The 20,459-nt window shown below is 41.2% G+C and overlaps 1 protein-coding gene across 1 annotated transcript in view; it reads right to left on the reverse strand.

Annotated features, from left to right (window-relative positions):
• The window catches only part of DAPP1 (dual adaptor of phosphotyrosine and 3-phosphoinositides 1), a 52,258-nt gene that overhangs the window by 23,033 nt on the left and 8,766 nt on the right, over nucleotides 1-20,459 (reverse strand). Inside the window, exon 2 of the mRNA XM_045019283.1 lies at nucleotides 4,775-4,897. Coding sequence (XP_044875218.1) covers nucleotides 4,775-4,897 — 123 coding nt within the window. The remainder of the gene's footprint in view (nucleotides 1-4,774; nucleotides 4,898-20,459) is intronic.

The following is a 20,459-nucleotide window of genomic DNA, read 5'->3' on the forward strand; positions in this document are numbered from 1 at the left end:
GGGTCACCACAACAAAAGTTTGAGAACCACTGAGCTATACACTAAGATATAGAGCTAGCCAAAAAATGTTATGTATGTTCCATGAAAAATATCTGAACAAAATTAAAACTTTTCATTTTGTAATGAACATTTTTTATTAGTTTCATCAAAAAATCCAGGGAATAATTTAGAATGAAACAAGCTTGTTTGAAAATATTCATGGGTTCTTTCAATTAACCAAATTTTTGTTTCAAAATGAAAAAAAATCACTTTTCCTCCCTTTTCCCTCCCCCACCCTTTATTTCTATGGGGAAAAGAGGAGAAGGGGGGCAGTATAATGGAATGAAATGAAAAATTTTATTTGACTCAAACTTTTTCAATTCATTTTGCTGAAAAATAATAAATAGTCAAGGGGAATACATTTTTGCTAAAAATTTTCATTTCCTTTGACAAGCCATTTTTTGTATTAAAAAAGTTATGATTAAAACATTTTGACCAGTTCTAGTGAGGTATCTTCTGATCCACAGCATCAAACGATGGAAGCAAGCATTTATACCAGACTGTAAAGCATTCTGAGGACTACATTTAATTACACTCATTGACCCTGAGTTTTGGATACTAATTTTTCACATGAAACCTATTTTCATACATCCGAAGTGTCATCTTTGGATGCTGTATATAAGAATTTTAAAAATGCTGAGTAATTAAGAAAATAGACTCTATGGCCTGGTCTACACTACGCGTTTATACCGAATTTAGCAGCATTAAACCGATTTAACCCTGCACCCGTCCACACAACGAAGCCCTTTATATCGATATAAAGGGCTCTTAATACCGATTTCTGTACTCCTCCTCGACGAGGGGAGTAGCGCTGAAATCGGTATTGCCATGTCGGATTAGGGTTAGTGTGGCTGCAATTCGACGGTATTGGCCTCCAGGCAGTATCCCACAGTGCACCATTGTGACCACTCTGGAAAGCAATCTGAACTCGGATGCACTGGCCAGGTAGACAGGAAAAGCCCCGCGAACTTTTGAATTTCATTTCCTGCTTGCCCACTGTGGAGTGCTGATCAGCACGGGTGGTCATGCAGTCTCAAATCCAAAAAGAGCTCCAGCATGGACCGTACAGGAGATACTGGATCTGATCGCTGTATGGGGAGACAAATCTGTTGTATCAGAGCTCCGTTCCAGAAGACAAAATGCCAAAGCATTTGAAAAAATCTCCAGGCTATGATAGACAGAGGCCACAGCAGGGACTCAACACAGTGCTGCGTGACAAGCATAACAGAAAGCCAAAGAATCAAATGGACGCTCATGGAGGGAAGGAGGGGGGACTGAGGACTCGAGCTATCCCACAGTTCCTGCAGTCTCCGAAAAGCATTTGCATTCTTGGCTGAGCTCCCAATGGCTGAAGGGTCAAAAACATTGTCGCCAGTGGTTCAGGGTGGTTCAATTTACCCCCCTCCCTCAAAGAAAAGGGAAAAAACATCATTTCAATGTCACCATATGTCTACTGGATGCTGCTGGTAGACGGGGTGCTGCAGCGCTAAACAGCAGCATCCTCTCCCCTTCCCTCCCCAATGGCAGACAGTACGGTACAATATGACCGATAGCCATCCTCGTCATCATCCTGTGAGTGATCCTGTCTGGCCTCGGTGAGGTCAGCCAGGGGTGCCTGGGCAAAAATGGGAATGACTCCCGGTCATTCCCTTCTTTTAAGCTTTGTGTCCTGGAGATTCAGTCCTGGCAGATAGTGCAATAGGGCTGGTAACCGTCCTCATCATAGCAGTGGGAGGCTGTGCTCCTCTCCCCGCCCCCCTTTAATGAGTAATGGAAATGTCCTGCCTGGAATATCATAGCAGCTGGAGGCTGCCTCCCCCTCATTTTATCTCACTAAAAAGTCAGTGTTTCTTATTCCTGCATTCTTTATTACTTCATCACACAAATGGGGGGACACTGCCACAGTAGCCCAGGAGGGGTGTGGGAGGAGGGAAGCAACGGGTGGGGTTGTTGCAGGGGCACCCCCTAGAATGGCATGCAGCTCATCATTTCTGCGGGATATCTGGGGCTCTGACCCGGAGCGGCCGTGCTCTCTGGTTCTCTAGTAGACTTGCCCCATATTCTAGGCAGGACTGACTCTATTTTTAGACAAAACATAAAGAAGGGAATGACCTGGGAAGTCATTCCCATTTTTGTCCATGCACCCCCGGCCGACCTCAACGAGGCCAGCCAGGAGCACCCATGACAGCAGCAGACGGTACAATATGATTGGTAACCGTCATCGCCAATTTCCAAAGCAGCAGACGGTGCAATAGGGCTGGTAACTGTCCCTGCTACCTTGCAAAGGCAAATGAATGCTGCTGTGTAGCACTGCAGTACCTTGTCTGTCAGCAGCATCCAGTACACATACGGTGACAGTGAAAAAAGGCTAAACAGGCTCCATGGTTACCATGCTATGGCATCTGCCAGGGCAATCCAGAGAAAAAGGGCGCGAAATGATTGTCTGCCATTGCTTTCACGAAGGATTGAGTGACGACATTTACCCAGAATCACCCGCAACACTGTTTTTGCTCCATCATGCACTGTGATCTCAACCCAGAATTCCAATGTGCGGGGGAGACTGCGGGAACTATGGGATAGCTATGGGATAGCTACCCACAATGCAACGCTCTGGAAATCGACGCTAGCCTCGGTACATGGACGCACACCGCCAAATTAATGTGCTTAGTGTGGACGCGTGCACTCGACTTTTATACAATCTGTTTTTAAAAAACGGTTATTGTAAAATCGGAATAATCCTGTAGTGTAGACATATCCTATCACTCAAAGACTTACTCTGATTTCATCTTCTAAATAACAGGAGATACATTCCCTCAGAGGGAATTTGTAGATGTTTGTTTTATGTATTTCTTCCTCTCCTTCACAATGCAATCAGCTACCTCACAACAGTTGGGTAACTAGGAAAGCATTTACTCTGGCTGATATGCACCATGTCCCTTCATAATAAGTTATTATTACATGCATCTCTGAAGAAACTATCACTGGGCATCTAAAAGATCTGGGCAGTCTGAGCTGTCAGTGAAACTTAATATTCTCTACTCCACTCACCGGTCTTGTGCTGGAGTAACTCCGCTGACTTCAACAGAGATAAACCAGCATAAAAGTGATGTAACAGAGTAAAGAATCAGGGCCAAGGATCCCGACCTGTGATTTTTAATTCAGCTAACAAAGTAACAAACCAGTGACACTGTCTCAATATTCACTACACAATTTTCAAGGATGAACAAAGCCTTCCAGCATGAACCTTAGTCTTGCAGATATTATAAACTGACACTTAAGGAGCAATTCTCTTTTTATCAGTTGTTTACAAATATTTAATTTATTCTTAAATTATTGCAAGAAGCAACTCTTTTAAATACATTTTCTGGTTTACTCTATATAACTTTCAGATTGTCATGCAAAACTGGCTTGGGTTTTGTTTTAGAAATTGCCAGTGGCAGAGGGTTAGTTCAAACAGTGCATAATTTTTCCTGGCAGTGTAAAAATATTCAGGCCACTGAGAAATTATACTCTTTAAAAACTAAGAAATAAATGTTTGTTTCTAAGAATTTTCCTTTTCATGTTTTTTACACTAGGCACCTGTCATCAATACTTATTGTTTGTGTTGCCGTACTTCCTAGAGGCCCCATTGTGCTAGGTGCTCTATTGATGAGGGTTTGTGTATTTGTTTTTAATGCATTCCCTGATCCACAGAGCTCACGGTCTGGGAACATGTCTGTACTGAAGATATTTATGCTGATGTCTATACACTGATGAAAACCACTGGTGTTGATGCTCTGCACCAGTGTGAAACTGGACTTCACAAGTGCAGCTGACATTGGTTTCAAAGTGCAATATATTACAGTGACCCCAGACAATGCATAAATGGCAAGTTATTAATTTAAAGGGCATGTCAAATGTTCTTGTCTGCAAGTTATTCATAGCAATTCATGCAATGTCCTGAAACGTCCCCTTCAAAATCCTGTTGTGCCCTGGTTATTGGGAACTAAAGCTCAGTAAATCAAGACACTGACTCAACAGTCAAGTACGTAAACTTTGAGCATGTATGCACTGTATGGGTTACATCCTCAACTGGTATAAATCATAACTCCAATGATGTCAGTGGAGCTACACTGATTTACCCCAACTGAGGATCTGGCTTTTTGAGCAGTCACACATTGCTGACTAAAGTACTGGCCCAGCATACTGTAAAAACCTGGGATGGGCCCCAGGGGGCACTCTTAGGTTTCCCTAAGCTGTGGTCAGGATGCAATCAGGAGAAGTTATCTCCAGGCTACTAGAGTTAACTGTTGTGTTTAGTACCATAAACTTCTCACCATGGAGTCTTTCTGCTCACTTCAGTCTGCCTCCCTTTATTATTATGGCTGCTAATCTAATTGGTTTTACCATTATAGAGGGTTTTGAGTGACTGTACAATGTTTAATTTTAAAGCAGTTCATGAAACAAAACATCTCTCAGCAAGATGAACTCTTATAGACATCTGAAGTTGGGCACAAATATTAGGTGTTAGGATGTTTGTTTCTTCCTGGTATGACATTCAACAGTATTTCACTCTGTCACAACTTGCTGGTCAAAACCTTTTTTTGATTACCAGATCACAGAAACTATTAATGTGATTTTTATAAATTAAAGCGCATTACTATTGCAAATAAACATGGTAGTAAGTGAAGGATACTTATAATTAGTAGTAACGTAAAGTCATGTAAGTTAATTCAGTTTTCCCCCCATATTGTACCTTACTGAGAGAGAATATAAGTCATTCCTTTCATTACTCTTCCTTAAGAGATAGCTTCCATCACATCCATTGGAAAGAAGAAGAGCCTCTGCTGCATGGCGGGTGAGATTATCGTGGTACCACCTAACGAGACATAAAGGTTAAAGCTTCACTCAATTTTGGTTGACATGTAGTGAGTTGTGAAGCAGTAATAACTCCATAGTTGGGGCTGCAACCAGCTCTCTATTATAATCCTGAATATTCGCACATGCATGCTCTCTCTCGCACACACACAACACACACATGCACACATTTAGCAGGACAACTCCTTTTGGCCTGGAAATTTTGAAGAGGAGACTCTTTTTGGGAAGTTTGAAAGAAACTGGCTCAGTAAAAAAATTAACACAATTCTGACTTGGGGCGGGGGGGAGGAGGGGCATGGAGGCCAGCTATTTTGTTCAGTTATATCTCAAAAACGGGATGGTTTTAAATATCCAAACTTTTCCTTCAGTTAGATCTTCCAAGGAACTAGTTCAGACTTTGAAAAAACTCAAATGTTATGACTATAAAGCCGCTTGTTTCCTTCCATTGAATGATGCAGGGGGTAGCAAATTGTGGCATATTATGGGAAAAAATCCAAGTTCTCTCAACTTAGTCTCCTGATACTACTGCAAATGGGGCCTCCAGACACCATAGTGAACAGGAGCACTGTGGGGGACAGACCCAAAGCAGGGCAGGGTAGGAGCTCGTGAGCACCCTGGTTTCTGCAGCATGCTTCCTTCAAGTCTAGGTCGATTTCTGATTGGAAATTCACCCAGGCGTTACTGCTGTTTTCACCAATAGTTACAATCTCTCCAGGACTGTGAACTTCCACTTTCAGAAAGGGGGATTGTAGTGATGTGTCGCTTTAAGCCACTGTACCGTAACTGAACCATTCCAATGCTTCTTGTGCAACATTGTCCTTAAGCTTAAATACCTCTTCACCTCTCTGATGTGTACCCCTTGATCTATCGATAAAAAGCAATCATATCTCCTCTCAGCCTTCTCTTTGCTAGGCTAACCAAGCCAAGTCTACTCTCATAAAAGCAGTGCTTGTACTCTAAAGGCATCAATAAGCATTCAGAACTGGACAATGAAAACACAGGTGGTGAGACGTGCAGCCTGACTGGATTTATTTACATTAACAAGGGGTTAAGGCTGGATACACAAATGCAATGCAAATAGTATATAAAGTCGCAAGCCAATCTGCCACCTGTTCAGCTCCACTGGTGTTCACAACATTGGGAGCCTGATGTGATGAGCTGTTAGAATTTTAAGCACTATGTCATACAATTCTGCTCAGTATCTTGTTCACTTAAAAAGCTCAGTGGCAGCTGCTCTATGCTGGGACTCCCAATATCACTCTGGTGGGGCTGAACCAGTGGTAGCAACTACATTTTTCACAACATTTCCCTCCAGGGCCATAGAGGAATAAAGGAAGTGTGGAGCCAGACAACATTTAATGCATTTGATTATGTAAATCACTGGTTTATATTAGATACATTATGAAAAACAGCCTTTCAGCATGGATATTAAGGAGGGAAGATCCTCCAGTGGAAAAGCTAATAATAGTATTCTCCTGGAATAACAGTATTGTGTGCCTCTCGCTCTTTTGACTCAGGTAATGCTGAAGATTATTTAAACTGAAAGGGAACCACAAATGACACTCAATTATATTTTTTCAGTTTGTGCACTTTATGCATTTGACAGCACTTTGTGTTTAGAAACTAAGTGAAAAGACCCTTTCAGATATCAATAGGCAAGCAGAAAAACCCAATTAAAAAAATCAGGTAGACTGTTTAAAAGGTGCTCTCTCAGAAAATGAATTTTAATTAAAACAAAAACAACTCAGGTTGACAATGTCCCTCTAAATACTTATTCACAGCTCATTGGTTATTGTAGTTTCTACAAAAATCTGAGTTTAATTTTCTATAATTTTTTTTCCTTTCGTCCTGCAAGAGACATTGATTTAGGTGGAAGAAATTTCTTTACCCTTTTCAGGCTCTGTCTACTATTTTCTAAAGCTGTATTTCCTGAAATGTTTTTTCTCTGGTATACTTCCTCTTTTGGGCAAATGTCTCATGCAGCACATACTATTGTAACCAAAAAGATAATAGTGTTAAGAAAAACCCTGTACATTAACATATCATGTCAGCAACAAAGTTCATCCATATCACTAAACAAACTGCAGACAAATAGATCCGTCTTGATTAGAATCTTCAGTGGAGGAAATATAACTTTTTGCAGCAGAGGGAAAGTGAGTGAAATTATTCTGTCATTTAAAAATGTTAAGTAGTCCCTTATAGCCAGGACTCCGTCCTGCAAAGTTCTGAGCACTATTTGTGGGATGTAGGTTACCTGGCTTAATTTCTAGAGGAAGGTAACATAGAATAGAGTAAACCAGAATAAAAACGGGCATTGAATAAATGGGAAGATCTCACAGAAATTGTCCTGGTACAACTTAAGGGTAGACTGGATACCAGAAAGGGCACAGACCACACTGGCCAGACTACCAAACCCTGTTAAAGGTCCTGTCCCTATATAAAAAGTCTAAAAATGAGTGGGAGAGGAGAGAATACAATATCTGGCAGTCACATGGTCGACTGGGCCCTGTAAGAAGGAACTGGTCCAGACCACCTGTGCCTCATTAACAGCTTCACATGGCATCTGATAGAGGACAGCTGATCTCTATAAACATAGTGAAACAGAGAGAGGAAGCTGTGACAGGGACTCTAGGGTGGCAGTGAGCAGGAGCTTCCTGCAGAAGACTCTTGACCAGTGAGGGGGGGCTGGAAGCACCAAGCAAGACAGAAGCCTGGGATTTGGGAAGAATTTCCAACAGCAGATTCCAGGGGAGAAGAAAAGAACCCCCCAGCTTGGAAGGTCTGGGAGTGGTCTGCTAAAAGCAGGGAATTGCGTTGAACTTTGTAGACTTTGAGTTTTGTTCTGAACTATGATGTTAATAAACCCAGACCCTAAGGAGAGGTGTCGAAGAGAGAGAAGTCTGTTTGTGGAGTTTATTGAGGATCCCTGGTGAGAGGGAATGAAGCAAGGTGCTGCAGAGCCACCCTAGCCACAAGGGGGCCCTCAGGAGGTAGTCAGTCCATATACCCTGGCAAGTGAAACTGTACTCTTGCTAATAAATAAATTACTAGTGCTACTGTGCGTGTCTTAAGAGACAATTGTGATTTAGGGGACATGCTCGGCATGAACTGAGTTAGCATTTTGTTTTGACCTAAGGAAATCTGAGAATAGCAGGGCTCTTGTTTTTATTTTTCCTTTCTTTGGTCTGTATATATATATATATACAGAATTTGTCCTAATAACTTTTCTTATATATATATATATATATATATATATATATATATATATATATATATATATATATATAAGAAAAGTTATTAGGACAAATTCTGCTCTCCACTACACCAACAATGCATATAGTTTGAATTTAGACCAATGTAACTGAAAGCAGAAGTTGGACCACAGCATTTCCTGGCATTCATGATACAGCAGTCACTAAACTGACGCATGGTAACAGTGTGTCCCCTTTTTCTCCTCATTCATCATTGCAATTCAGTATTTAAACGGACACTTCCTATGAAGTTTTAATGATCATTTAAGATTGCTGCTTGAAGCCTATTTAAGAAGCAAAGGCCAGTTAGTCTGTATATCTCCCTATTAAAAAAGACTTCACAATTTTAAGCTCTGTGGAAGACAAGACCCCAATGAAACCTAATGCAGATAGAAACTTAACACTACCAAGATTGTTTGGGTTTAAGATCTGCTCAGAGAACCACCTACACAATATGCAGTAAAACATAATGCACATTTAAAGATCAAAGCATCATCCTTTAAAACACCTGTTAGCCAAAATGGGCTTTGTAACCAAGCCCCAGAATAACTAACAGTCAAAGGCCAGATCGGTGTTGTTCGAATACCATGGTGATGAGCCCAGTATAAACAAGTAGCCAGTTCTAGAGCTGGAAGAAAGGGCAACATGTTTTTTTGTGAAATTTCATATAAAAATGTTTTCTTACTTCATTCTGTGATCAAGAAACAATGGTTTTCCCCCTAAAATTTCCAGAAAATATTTATTTTCACATTGAAGGCATGTTAAACTTGAAGTTGTTCATGTACACTATTGTTCCTTCAAAAGAAATGAGACGTTTCAGAAGGCCTATTTTTAAATCTCAGAAGTATTTTGAATAAAATGCCATTTTCATTTTCAAATACAGTTTCTTTTCAAGTACAAAAATTAAAATAGTTTTGATGAAATGGGACCTTTTTAAAAAATTGAAAATTAAATGGAAAAACTTAACATTCATAAAATGGGATTTCTAGTTTTTGTTCAAAATGTTCTCACACCTTTTGACTGGATGTATTTTGGCTTTTAGGTTGAAGGGTTATTTTGGGAAATGTTTTTATGCCAAGAAAGCCCTCACACAAATAAAAATCCCTGAAATCCTGGTCAGCTCATAAAGTATAAATGGATGTGGCCATATCAATTAGCTGTTGCTACCAAAGCAACTGTGTCAAACTTAGTAGAATTACTTTATTTCTTCTTTTTGCTCTCTGACACAATTAAAGGTCTCAGTAATCTGGACATTTTTATTATTGACTGATCCTTGAGATGGTCACTCAAAATCTGTTTTCTTTGACCTACTGCATATATTTAGGGACAACCTTTTTTATTTTATTTTGGTTAAAGCCTGCAGACAAATCAAATATTTTCATGCAAATATCACCAGGAAAGTCTGTAAATGGCCATTTATGCATATAAATAGATGGTTTGCTCTCAATCATAGTAATGGTTTTCCTCAAGTCAGCCGTGTGGATGTTCAAAAGGTCAGAATTCATCTCAGTACAAATCTGCTATGAAATGTACTTGACAAACAAGTTTTTAATTACACTTGGCAGTGCTGCTAGTGCGGGTCATCTGTTTGCAAAGGGAGTTCATGTGTGACACGAGCCATGGGGCTGTCCCCCTGTAAAAGGGTTACAGATCAGTTTCCGACCTGCACTAGCCTCGGTTTAACAATCCGTAGAAATATTTTAATGTTAAATATATAACTAAGACATATTAAATACATTGGCACTCCACATTTTTATATTGTTCTTATGTTCTTATATTCTTATATTGTTCTACTGCAGTACTGCCTAGGAGCCTCCCTGGTCCCATTGTGCTCGGCACTGTGCAGGCACAGTCAATGATAGCTGTGGATACAGTATTGAAACAAGATCCAGACATCTTTTTACTGTCTCTCACAGTGAACTCCTCTACTTCTGCACAATTTTAACCACACACAAAGCTCATTAAAGCAGCTTAGATTAACCCGAGGAGCCACCCAGAGCCTTATTTATTGACAATACAAATAACTGGCAACTCGATTTGTGCATCTTCAGGAAAACCCCATTTGAAAATAAACTGTTAACCAACCCCCTTAAATTTGACTGAAGAAAAGCAGTATAAAATAGTCATGGTTATGTATAACTGGGTTCAAAAAAGAAGTAGATAAATTCATGGAGGATAGGTCTATCAATGGCTATTAGCCATTAGCTTTCGGTGTCCCTAAACCTCTGACTTCCAGAAGCTGGGACTGGATTTCAGGGGATGGACCACTCTATAATTTCCCTGTTCTGTTTACTCCCTCTGAAGCAGCTTGGACAGGATACTGGGTTAGGTAGATCACTGATGACCCAGTATATCCATTCTTATGTGAATAAACAATCCATTCTAAACATGTCTGCATACTACAGTACACTTGTTATTCACACATTGACGATAAATAACACTTCTGGGTGTGAATAGTACATTCAGCTAGGAGACCTGGATCAAAAGAACTTTACACTGGGTGGTCAACTTTAACTTAATCTCTGTTTTCATTCTATGTGATGCCTGAAGCAGACAGCTGTTTGGATTAGGGAATCCCATCCAGCTCAGTGGCTTCTTAAATACAGAAGGGATTGGGAAACAATGGGCAGGTAGAGATGGCAATTTATAGTCTCCACTGGTAATTTAAAACAAGTATTGCGACTGTTATGAGGAGGAAATTAATATAGCTGCTAGTATCATAGAAAATGAAAGGACTGTTCACTGTTAAAGTATCTGTCTCTTTGAATGCATCACTAAGATCAGCCACGTGTAATTCCAATTCTTTGCTTTCTTTGAATACACTGAAAGCCATCCTATGTAATATTTGTTTGAATTTGCACCGTGGTTTGGATTCTATATACCTCTGAGATTCATCAAAGGGATTTTGGGAAGGTCCCTCCAAAAATAACTCCCCTACTTTACGCAGAATAAATAGTTTGTTTCTATGAGTAATGGTCCAAAAACAGAGCTCTACACACTGCAGCTGTATTGTACTGAAGGTCACCCAGGGACACACAGCCTGCTTTGGGTTCTTGGGAGGGCTTTGTGTGAATGGAGAGATTAAGGCATTCTAGTGCCATAGCTATCTCCACTGCCATTCATTTATGTGGTGCTAATATTTTTACAATGAGTTCCTCTTTGTCTGTGCTAAATCCTACATACAATATGAGGAGAGAAGGAAGGTTGTTTGCAGAGAGGAGGAATGAGGGACCATGCAATCTTATTTATTTGTATCATCATTTCCACAAAAGTCATTTCTTGGAAACATAACCAAAGAGACAGGTGATGCTCTCAGACAAACAAACTTATACTGAGTCCTGGTAATGTTAATACTTTGCTCCAGAAATTTATTTTAGGCTTAATTGGCACATGCACACACAAACACACATGCTCTCATGGGATCGCTGTGTCTGACCAGGGCATGATCCCCAAGGAAACCCAAGTAACAGTCTCATCACCATCCTCTATTTGGGGAAGGCCGCTTTAAATTACAACCTTATCTACACAGGACCCCTCTCCTGTGCTGAACCAGTGCCTCTCCTGGGCATGTTCACCCTGACTCTTTGGCTTTGGAAGTCTTCCAGTAGGTCTAATAGATGTACATTGTTGGATGTTACTGTTTCTCCAAAAGTTCTCATTTCTCCCAGCAAAACCTCAGCTCTTCAGTTAATTTTCAATTTCTTGATTCCTGCTTTATTTTTTAGTCTGGGCTCTCCACTATTTGTCACAGCTTCTGTAATACCAAACTTCATTTTTCACCTCTGCCAGAAGGACATTCTTGTTTTCATCTGTTTATTGCTTCAATTACTTGTTGCCCTGGGTAACTTCATTTCTTTATCCCAGGCTCGTAACCATGGTACAATATGTGAGTGTCTTTTAATGAATTTACTATTGAAGACTCATCCTCTGATAGGGTATTTTCCCTGCTCATTCAGGGAGGGAACAACATTTCTTTTTGATTCTGGTCAAAGATGGGGCTGGTCTGATGCTGGCTTTTTTTTCTTTTTTTAGTATGTACATAGCAATAATGAGCACTGATGTCTCTTGCTTCAGAGGAGAATAACTTTCAGGAATTAAAGTCACCTTCTGCTAGCCTACTGTTTTATTGACAGATTAAATGAGTGATAGGATAAGCTTTACTGGAGCTGCTGTTCACAGAAAAGGTGACAAGAGATAACTCCCCTGAAAGGCAAGAACAGAGCTCAGTCTTGTTCTAAAGCCTTATCTACACTTGGCTTTTAGCCACCAGTGCAAACTCCTGTTGTAGAACAAGGTAAGCTTTGCAACAGCACAAATTGTGTTTATGCTACGAGTTTGCATTGGTGCAACTACAGTGGTGGTTAAAATCCCAGTGTAGACAATGTGTTAGTCGTATAGCCTCTTATTTTACAATATTCAGATGTACTTAGCATGGTGACAGTCACTGTACAGACAAATATGAAAAGAAGTTTTTCTTTCAATTTTTTTTTTTAACTCTCAGGACTGATATTTGTCTTAGCAAGTGTTATCAGAAAATCAGATAACATTTTTTGCAAGAATGGGCTTGTCTGTACCCCTATCACATTTTTGTATCTTGAGCAGAATATCTACCTCAGTGATAAGACTTAATGGAGAGAAACTAGTGGTAAATCAGAACATCCACATAGTTCCACATAATAAGAATTTAGGCAACCTTCAGTGTCTTCTTAGCGAGACCAATCACTATTCACTTGGGTCGCGTCCCCATTTTATATTATGAAGCAGCAAGTGAATGTAATATTGCACCTATAGATGGATCATTAGCAGCAGGGAGTGAACCTGGGACCTCTAGATTTTAATGCATGAGCCTCTTCCCTAAACTAAAAGAGCCTACTTTGTTAGTTGAGGCTTATGAATCTCTATATGTGGCCCAGCCACATGTGAAGGGGAAAGAGCACTGCACTGAGTGGATGTGGGTTACATATGGCTCCCCATCAGGGATCTTTTTTTTCCCCCCTCATCAGGTGAATTTTCACAGCTATACTCTATAAAACAGAATTTGAATTGAAAATGACATTGTGTGGAGGTGTCCTCCTCCTAGCCCCAACCTACACCAAGACTGACCAAAGATTCTCTCCTGTCCCCAAGATATTACCAGCCTGAAGATTCTTTCCATCCCCAGTGTAAAGAGTCTGGCAGCATAGTGTAGTAAAATCTAATTCTCTGGGCAAGTTAGTGAGAGAAAGGTAATGGAGCTGTCATTTGATTTGTAAAGATCTACAGAACCATAATTTCAATGGTGTCACCCTTTGCAATGTGGCGGGGGGACTCACTGTCCCACCCACCCATCCTCTGGCTCCCAGCTCCAGCTCCTCCAGTTGGTGGAAATTTTGATAATACAATGTCATTGGAAATGGGTCCAGTTGGGTATCATTCGAAAGCCCTTTCTCCCACAAACACAATGGTACCAAATATGACAAACCTAGAACAATTATGTAGATGTATATTTGAGAAAATGATTTTAAAATCAACATTTTTAAATTGTACTTTAACATAGAGATGCGCCCTTACACAAAAAAGACATTGACCTTTGGTAATCCTAGGGAAGCTAGCCTTGACATGTAGGACTGAAAACATTTATTCATCAAAGCCATCATCTGTGTCATTTCCATCTAGGGCACCACTGCTAGACACATTATCACATAGAATCATAGAATATCAGGGTTGGAAGGGACCTCAGGAGGTCATCTAGTCCAACCCCCTGCTCAAAGCAGGACCAATCCCCAACTAAATCATCCCAGCCAGGGCTTTAAAACCTCTAAGGAAGGAGATTCCACCACCTCCATAGGTAACCCATTCCAGTGCTTCACCACCCTCCTAGTGAAAAAGTTTTTCCTAATATCCAACTAAACCTCCCCCACTGCAACTTGAGACCATTACTCCTTGTTCTGTCATCTGCTACCACTGAGAACAGTCTAGATCCATCCTCTTTGGAACCTCCTTTCAGGTAGTTGAAAGCAGCTATCAAATCCCCCCTCACTCTTCTCTTCTGCAGACTAAACAATCCCAGTTCCCTCAGCCTCTCCTCATAAGTCATGTGCTCCAGCCCCCTAACCATTTTTGTTGCCCTCCGCTGGACTCTTTCCAATTTTTGCACATCCTTCTTGTAGTGTGGGGCCCAAAACTGAACACAGTACACCAGATGAGGCCTCACCAATGTCGAATAGAGGGGAATGATCACGTCCCTCGATCTGCTGGCAATGCCCCTACTTATACAACCCAAAATGCCATTAGGCCTTCTTGGCAACAAGGGCACACTGTCAACTCATATCCAGCTTCTCGTCCACTGTAACCCCTAGGTTCTTTTCTGCAGAACTGCTGCCTAGCCATTTGGTCCCTAGTCTGTAGCAGTGCATGGGATTCTTCCATCCTAAGTGCAAGCCTCTGCACTTGTCCTTGTTGAACCTCGTCAGATTTCTTTTGGCCCAATCCTCTAATTTGTCTAGGTCCCTCTGTATCTTATCCCTACCCTCCAGCGTATCTACCACTCCTCCCAGTTTAGTGTCATCTGCAAACTTGAGGGTGCAGTCCATGCCATCCTCCAGATTATTAATGAAGATAGTGAACAAAACCAGCCACAGGACTGACCCTTGGGGGACTCCGCTTGATACCGGCTGCCAACTAGACATGGAGCCATTGATCTACCCATTGAGCCCGACGATCTAGCCAGCTTTCTATCCACCTTATAGTCCATTCATCCAGCCCATACTTCTTTAACTTTCCAGCAAGAATACTGTGGGAGACCATATCAGAAGCTTTGCTAAAGTCAAGGAATAACACGTTCACTTCTTTCCCCTCATCCACAGACCCAGTTATCTCATCATAGAAGGCAATTAGGTTAGTCAGGTATGACTTGCCCTTAGAGAATCCATGCTGACTGTTCCTGATCACTTTCCTCTCCTCTACACTTGCACATCTCCATATAAGGCAGGCTGTTGGCCAAATATTTGCAGGGTGAACATCTGGTCTTTGCACATGAGCATTTGACTAGCTGAAGGATTGATTGGGGAGAGTACGGTGCAGTCAGTCCATCCTCCAAGACCCATCTATGCCTGATAGGGGAGGACAGCTTTGGATGTGCTCGATCATTCTGGAGCCATTCCATTGCTTGTTAATTTGCCCTCTTGATAGCTGGTATAAATGCATCCCTTGTCGGTGGTAATTTTTCCTCTATATGCCTGTTTGTTGGAAACCATTCACCAATGTAGCTCTGCAAGTGTCATAATATCGGTCTACATAAACCTAAACTCATAATATTGGTCTTCATAAACCTAAACTCAGCATATGAATGCCTCTAGTGCATTTATGACCTCATCAGCGACTGTCTCAGCCATTCTGAGCACCTTCAGAGTGAGGAGAGAGAGTCTTTAGAGACTGAATCAAATGCCTTCCAGTAGGATAATTTGGTTTTTCTAGCCAACCTTCCAGTAGTGTCACATCCTGCAAGGGCATGGAACCCTGGCAGTGGGGCAGCTTTTAATAGTTCAAGTGAAAGGAACACATCTCTGAGGGATAAACAGCAATGCTGTCCCCCAACAGCAGGCACAAAAATAGAATCTGGCAGAAGTCTTGGGTAGTGTCTCAAGCAAGCATTTGATGTTATTTTATATTACATTTTTGTTCTATTATTTATATTGCTCCTGCCAAATTTCTGGGTTTTTTCCCTTTATAAAGTTTAAAATTTTAAAGTTATATCCGTTGTATTGGTTTGCCTCTGCCTCTCCTCATAGTAGGCATAACCTAGCCAAACCCTGGGTCACTGCATTAACAGTTTCTGGTTTGTCACAAGCTTTTGCCTTATCTGCAATTGCTACAATGAAAGCCCTCTGCTGGCATAAAGTACCAGTCGTGTTGTAAGTAGGTGCTGGCTTAGGAACACCATGCAAGATGTGCATTAGTTAGCTTTTTGTCTGGCACATATACATTGTTCTGTTGCATTCAAACATCAGTTGGGGTACTTTCCCAAAGACTCATGTATATCAACATCACGTTGGGGTGTGGACATGACCAGGAGACAAGCAAACAATTACCTTTCTGCAGTGAGCTCTGTAATAGGATCTGCCACCTTCACTTTGACTTTCTTCTTTGCATTTGAGTACAGCTTTTGTCTGTTCTTCTCGATTGGAGCCCATCCATTGATGGAGCCTTGGATAATTCTTTGGGTTTTGAAGGTTTCATACAAATAATGACCCAAAGTATCCATTCAACTACCATCTTTAGCTAGCTCATCACTGAAGACTGCTTTTCTCGTTATATTAATGAGCTCCGGTTCATCATATGCAAATGGGTTGCCAAGGTGACTGAGCTCAACCTGTAGCTTTAAAATTGCCCCTTCTTGGCATTAAACACTCAATGAGTCTAGATGGAGTTTGGTTACTTCTGAGTAAGTCATCCCAGCCATGATTAATGTTCTGAAGCTGCCAGAAAAAAACAGGAGAGAGTATTTGGATGTTGTGTTATGCACACCAGCCCCCAATGACCTTCACTGCTCTGTTTTCATGTTCTAAGGCTTCATCTGAGACAAGAGCACAGAAGGGAACTGGTGATGTTTTAACAACGCAATTTCCTTTTTGAAATTCTTCCCATATGTCCAGGTCAGACTTTTCTACACCTCTTACTTCAGTGAGGTACCAGGCAATCATTGCAGAATAGTTCATGTAAAGCAAAAAAGTATTTCATGAAGTCTTCCAGTGCTGCAAGGTGCAAATTCCAATTAGCAGTCCTGACAAATTGAATAAAAGGCAACAAAGGCTCAACCATCTTCAGGTATTGCTGCACCATCCCAAAAGTTGGCTTTGTCACCAATTCAAACTGATGAAATTGCATGATCTGTTCCGCGATGTTTCAGCTCTCCAGGGTGCTCAATAGGTCACGGGGAGTGGAATGTACGCTGGGTGTGTGGAACTGGTTTGGCAAGTCCTGTACACTTTGGAAAATGACTTCAAACACATCAGACTGCTTTTCACAGAAGACGTAAAATTATGTTATGTAATGTACAGTAGAACTTCAGCATTACAAACACCTCAGGAATGGAGGTTGTTTGTAAAACTGAACAATACATTATGGTTGTTCTTTCAAAAGTTTACAACTGAACATTGACTTAATACAGCTTTGAAACTTTACTGCGCAGAAGAAAACTGCTCCTTTCTCTTTATTTTTGTAGTAGTTTACATTTAACATAGTACTGAACTTTTTTTTGCTTGGTTGGTTTTGGTTTTTTTTGTCTCTGCTGCTGCCTGATTGCGTACGTCTGGTTCCAAAGAGGTGTGTGATTGATTGGTTAGTTTGTAACTCTGGTGTTCATAACTCTGAGGTTCTACTGTACTTATGTACCAATGTGCATACCATTTGTGGATGGAATCCAGTAATTTCTGGAGATGCTGACATCTTAACCAGTGCCTCATTACAACTCTTTTGACATAATAAACAAAGCTGATAATCAATACCACTGAACTACTAATTTTTTTGCCAATGATGGTAAATCAATTTGAAGCAATGCTTCCACTTATAGTAATCTGTAACATCAAAAAATTAATTGGGTATCGGGTTCTGAGTATTAACCGGTAACACAGTACTGTCAGTCAAGGGTCACACTATAACTGTGTGAGGGCTGCATGTTTGACATGCTGGTCTTAAGTATAATTAAAAACCCCTATTTTTAAACATGTTCTTGAATATATATCTGCATAGAATCATAAAACTGGAAAGGACCTCAAGAGGTCATCTAGTTCCATCCCCTGCACTCATGGCAGGAACTAAGATTATCTAGACCATTCCTGACAGGTGTTTGTCTAACCTCTTCTTAACCTGAATAATTGTTCTAGGTTTGTCGTGTTTGGTACCATTGTCCTTGTGGGATAAAGGGATTTTGAATAATTCCCAATTATGATTCTGTAGATTTTTGCAAATCAAATGACATCTCTCTTTCCTTTCTATTGCCCATGGAATTATGCATGTTCCCAGACAGAAAGAGCCAGATCCAAAGCCCACTGAAGACAATAGAAAAGCCTTTTATGACTTCAGTGGGCATTGGATCAGACACAAAGTGGACCACTACTCTGAAAAGTGACTTTGCAATATGGCATCACTGGTTCCTATATTTATTGTCTCACTGATTTCCAGATCAATTATGCTGAGTTACTAGTTTAAAAAAATATATTTTTCTACTCACCAGCCCTGGAAACACCATCTGGTATCTGAGAGTCAAACTGAGTTCTCTCTGCCTCACATGTCACTAACCGTAAGGATTCTGCAATCAGGACATAACTAATAATTCTGCTGACGGAGTGTGAACAGAAATAGCATCAAACTCACTCTCCCTCTGTAGGGCTAAAATGAGTAAAGGATAGCATAAAATTATTTTAGTCAGTAAACAGAAACAAATATCCACAGGGAGCAGAGCTACTGGGTAAGAAGGGACCTACTTTGCAGAACAAAACCAGACGTTAAGGTCAGATCCTCCTCCATAATTTTGTTCTGCTAGAGAAAAAATTATAAAATGTAGGAACATGAGTAACTGAAACTAATTTATCCAACCTTAAAGGCTTACGTCTTTTCTAGCTGTATTCTTTTTCTCCTTCCGCTTCTTTATTCTCTTCCACTCTCATTTCCATTTTCTCTTCCCCGTCTCTCAACTGATTATCTATTTCTGTGTGTTGCCAATTTCCTTTCCTTCATCTTTAGATCCTCATCTGCTTTTTAATATAATAATCTATTTCCATAAGGGCCTAATTCTGACCTTAATTAAACAGATAGATACAGGAGGACAGAACAGGGCCCTAAGCATTTATCCTGTGCTCATCACTCTGTCAGAGTACATAATAAAAATATACACCGCTACCCTGCTATAACGCGACCTAATATAACACGGGTTCACATATAGCTTGGTAGCAGCGGGGCTCCGGCGGCGCTTTAAAGGGTCCGGGGCTCCAGCTCCTGCAGGGAGCCCCGGGCCCTTTAAGTCACCACTGGAGCCCTGCCGCTGCTACCCCAGGGCTGCAGCACCAGGGCTCGGCCAGCGATTTAAAGGGCCCGGGCTCCTCGCAGTGGCCGAAGCCCGGAGTTCTTTAAATCACCGCCGGAGCCCTGCTGCTGCTACCCCAGGGCTGCAGCAGCAGGGCTCACTGGCGATTTAAAGGGCCCGGGGCTCCGGCTGCTGCAGGGAGCCCCGGGCCCTTTAAATCTCGCTGGAGCCCTGCCGCCCCTACCCCGGGACTGCAGCAGCGGGGCTCCCCACAGCCGGAGCCCTGGGCTCTTTAAATCACCACTGCAGCCCTGCAACCGCTACCCCAATATAATGGTTTTTCACCGGGCGGTAGGGATTTTTGGCTCCCCAAGACTGCGTTATATCGGGGTAGAGGTGTATTACTACGTTATAAAGGCCTGAATGTGGTATAGTTTCCTTCCTCCTTCTACCTAAAGAAATGTGTTGTTCAGTATAACATAGCATACTACTAAAGTATGTACAAAACCCATCAGTGTGGAAAAACAAGATGAACTGTATACACATTACAAAAAAGAAACTCTTGGCATGTACAGAAAAACACTTCAAAAATAATATTACACAATGTTGCTGTCACCTCCATACCAGAAAGAACAGAAAATGAACTAGTAGCACTGCAACTCATACTTATTGAAATTACATTGCAGAACTGGCCTCTTGCTTCTCAGATGACAAGCTGATCCACATTCTAACCTCTTGTGCAAATATGTGAATTACAAAAGGATGGAATTCCCCTAAATCCCCTATGCCCCATGATTGCATCAAATGTGTTTCTAATCGCAGCACAAATAGAAGTTAGCATATATGAACAGAAACAGCTATAAACACTATAAGTAAATCCTAGGAGCAACTAAATACAGAATTTTTTTAAATTGCCTTTTTTCCTCCTTTGTCACTAAGAAGTCTCGCTAACAATCTTTTGCAGACACCTCCGTGTATCTCTTGGTGAATTTCAATGCTTCCCTTTTAAGCTTTTTAGTAATTTCAGGGAAGAGAGTTTTAACTGACGACTCCAGTCTCTTAGGCTATTCAGGATGTTCCAGCTTTTTCCTTTTCGCTCCTTTTGCCAGACACCTTCTCAGTGCGCCAGACACCTTCCTTGTGTCGTTAGCAACATTTGAGTTTTCACACTTGACTCATGATTATTTGACCCCCCCAAAACTCTTGACTATCCAAAGAGCTCCAAGCATTTACTGCCTATATTGGCCGTCATCCTTCCACCCCCTCCCCCGCCCCCAAGACTGGGTGGCCAAAGGGAAGAGAATGCAAAG

This window comes from Mauremys mutica, chromosome 5, assembly GCF_020497125.1.
Source record: "Mauremys mutica isolate MM-2020 ecotype Southern chromosome 5, ASM2049712v1, whole genome shotgun sequence".
Classification (NCBI taxonomy): Eukaryota; Metazoa; Chordata; order Testudines; family Geoemydidae; genus Mauremys; species Mauremys mutica.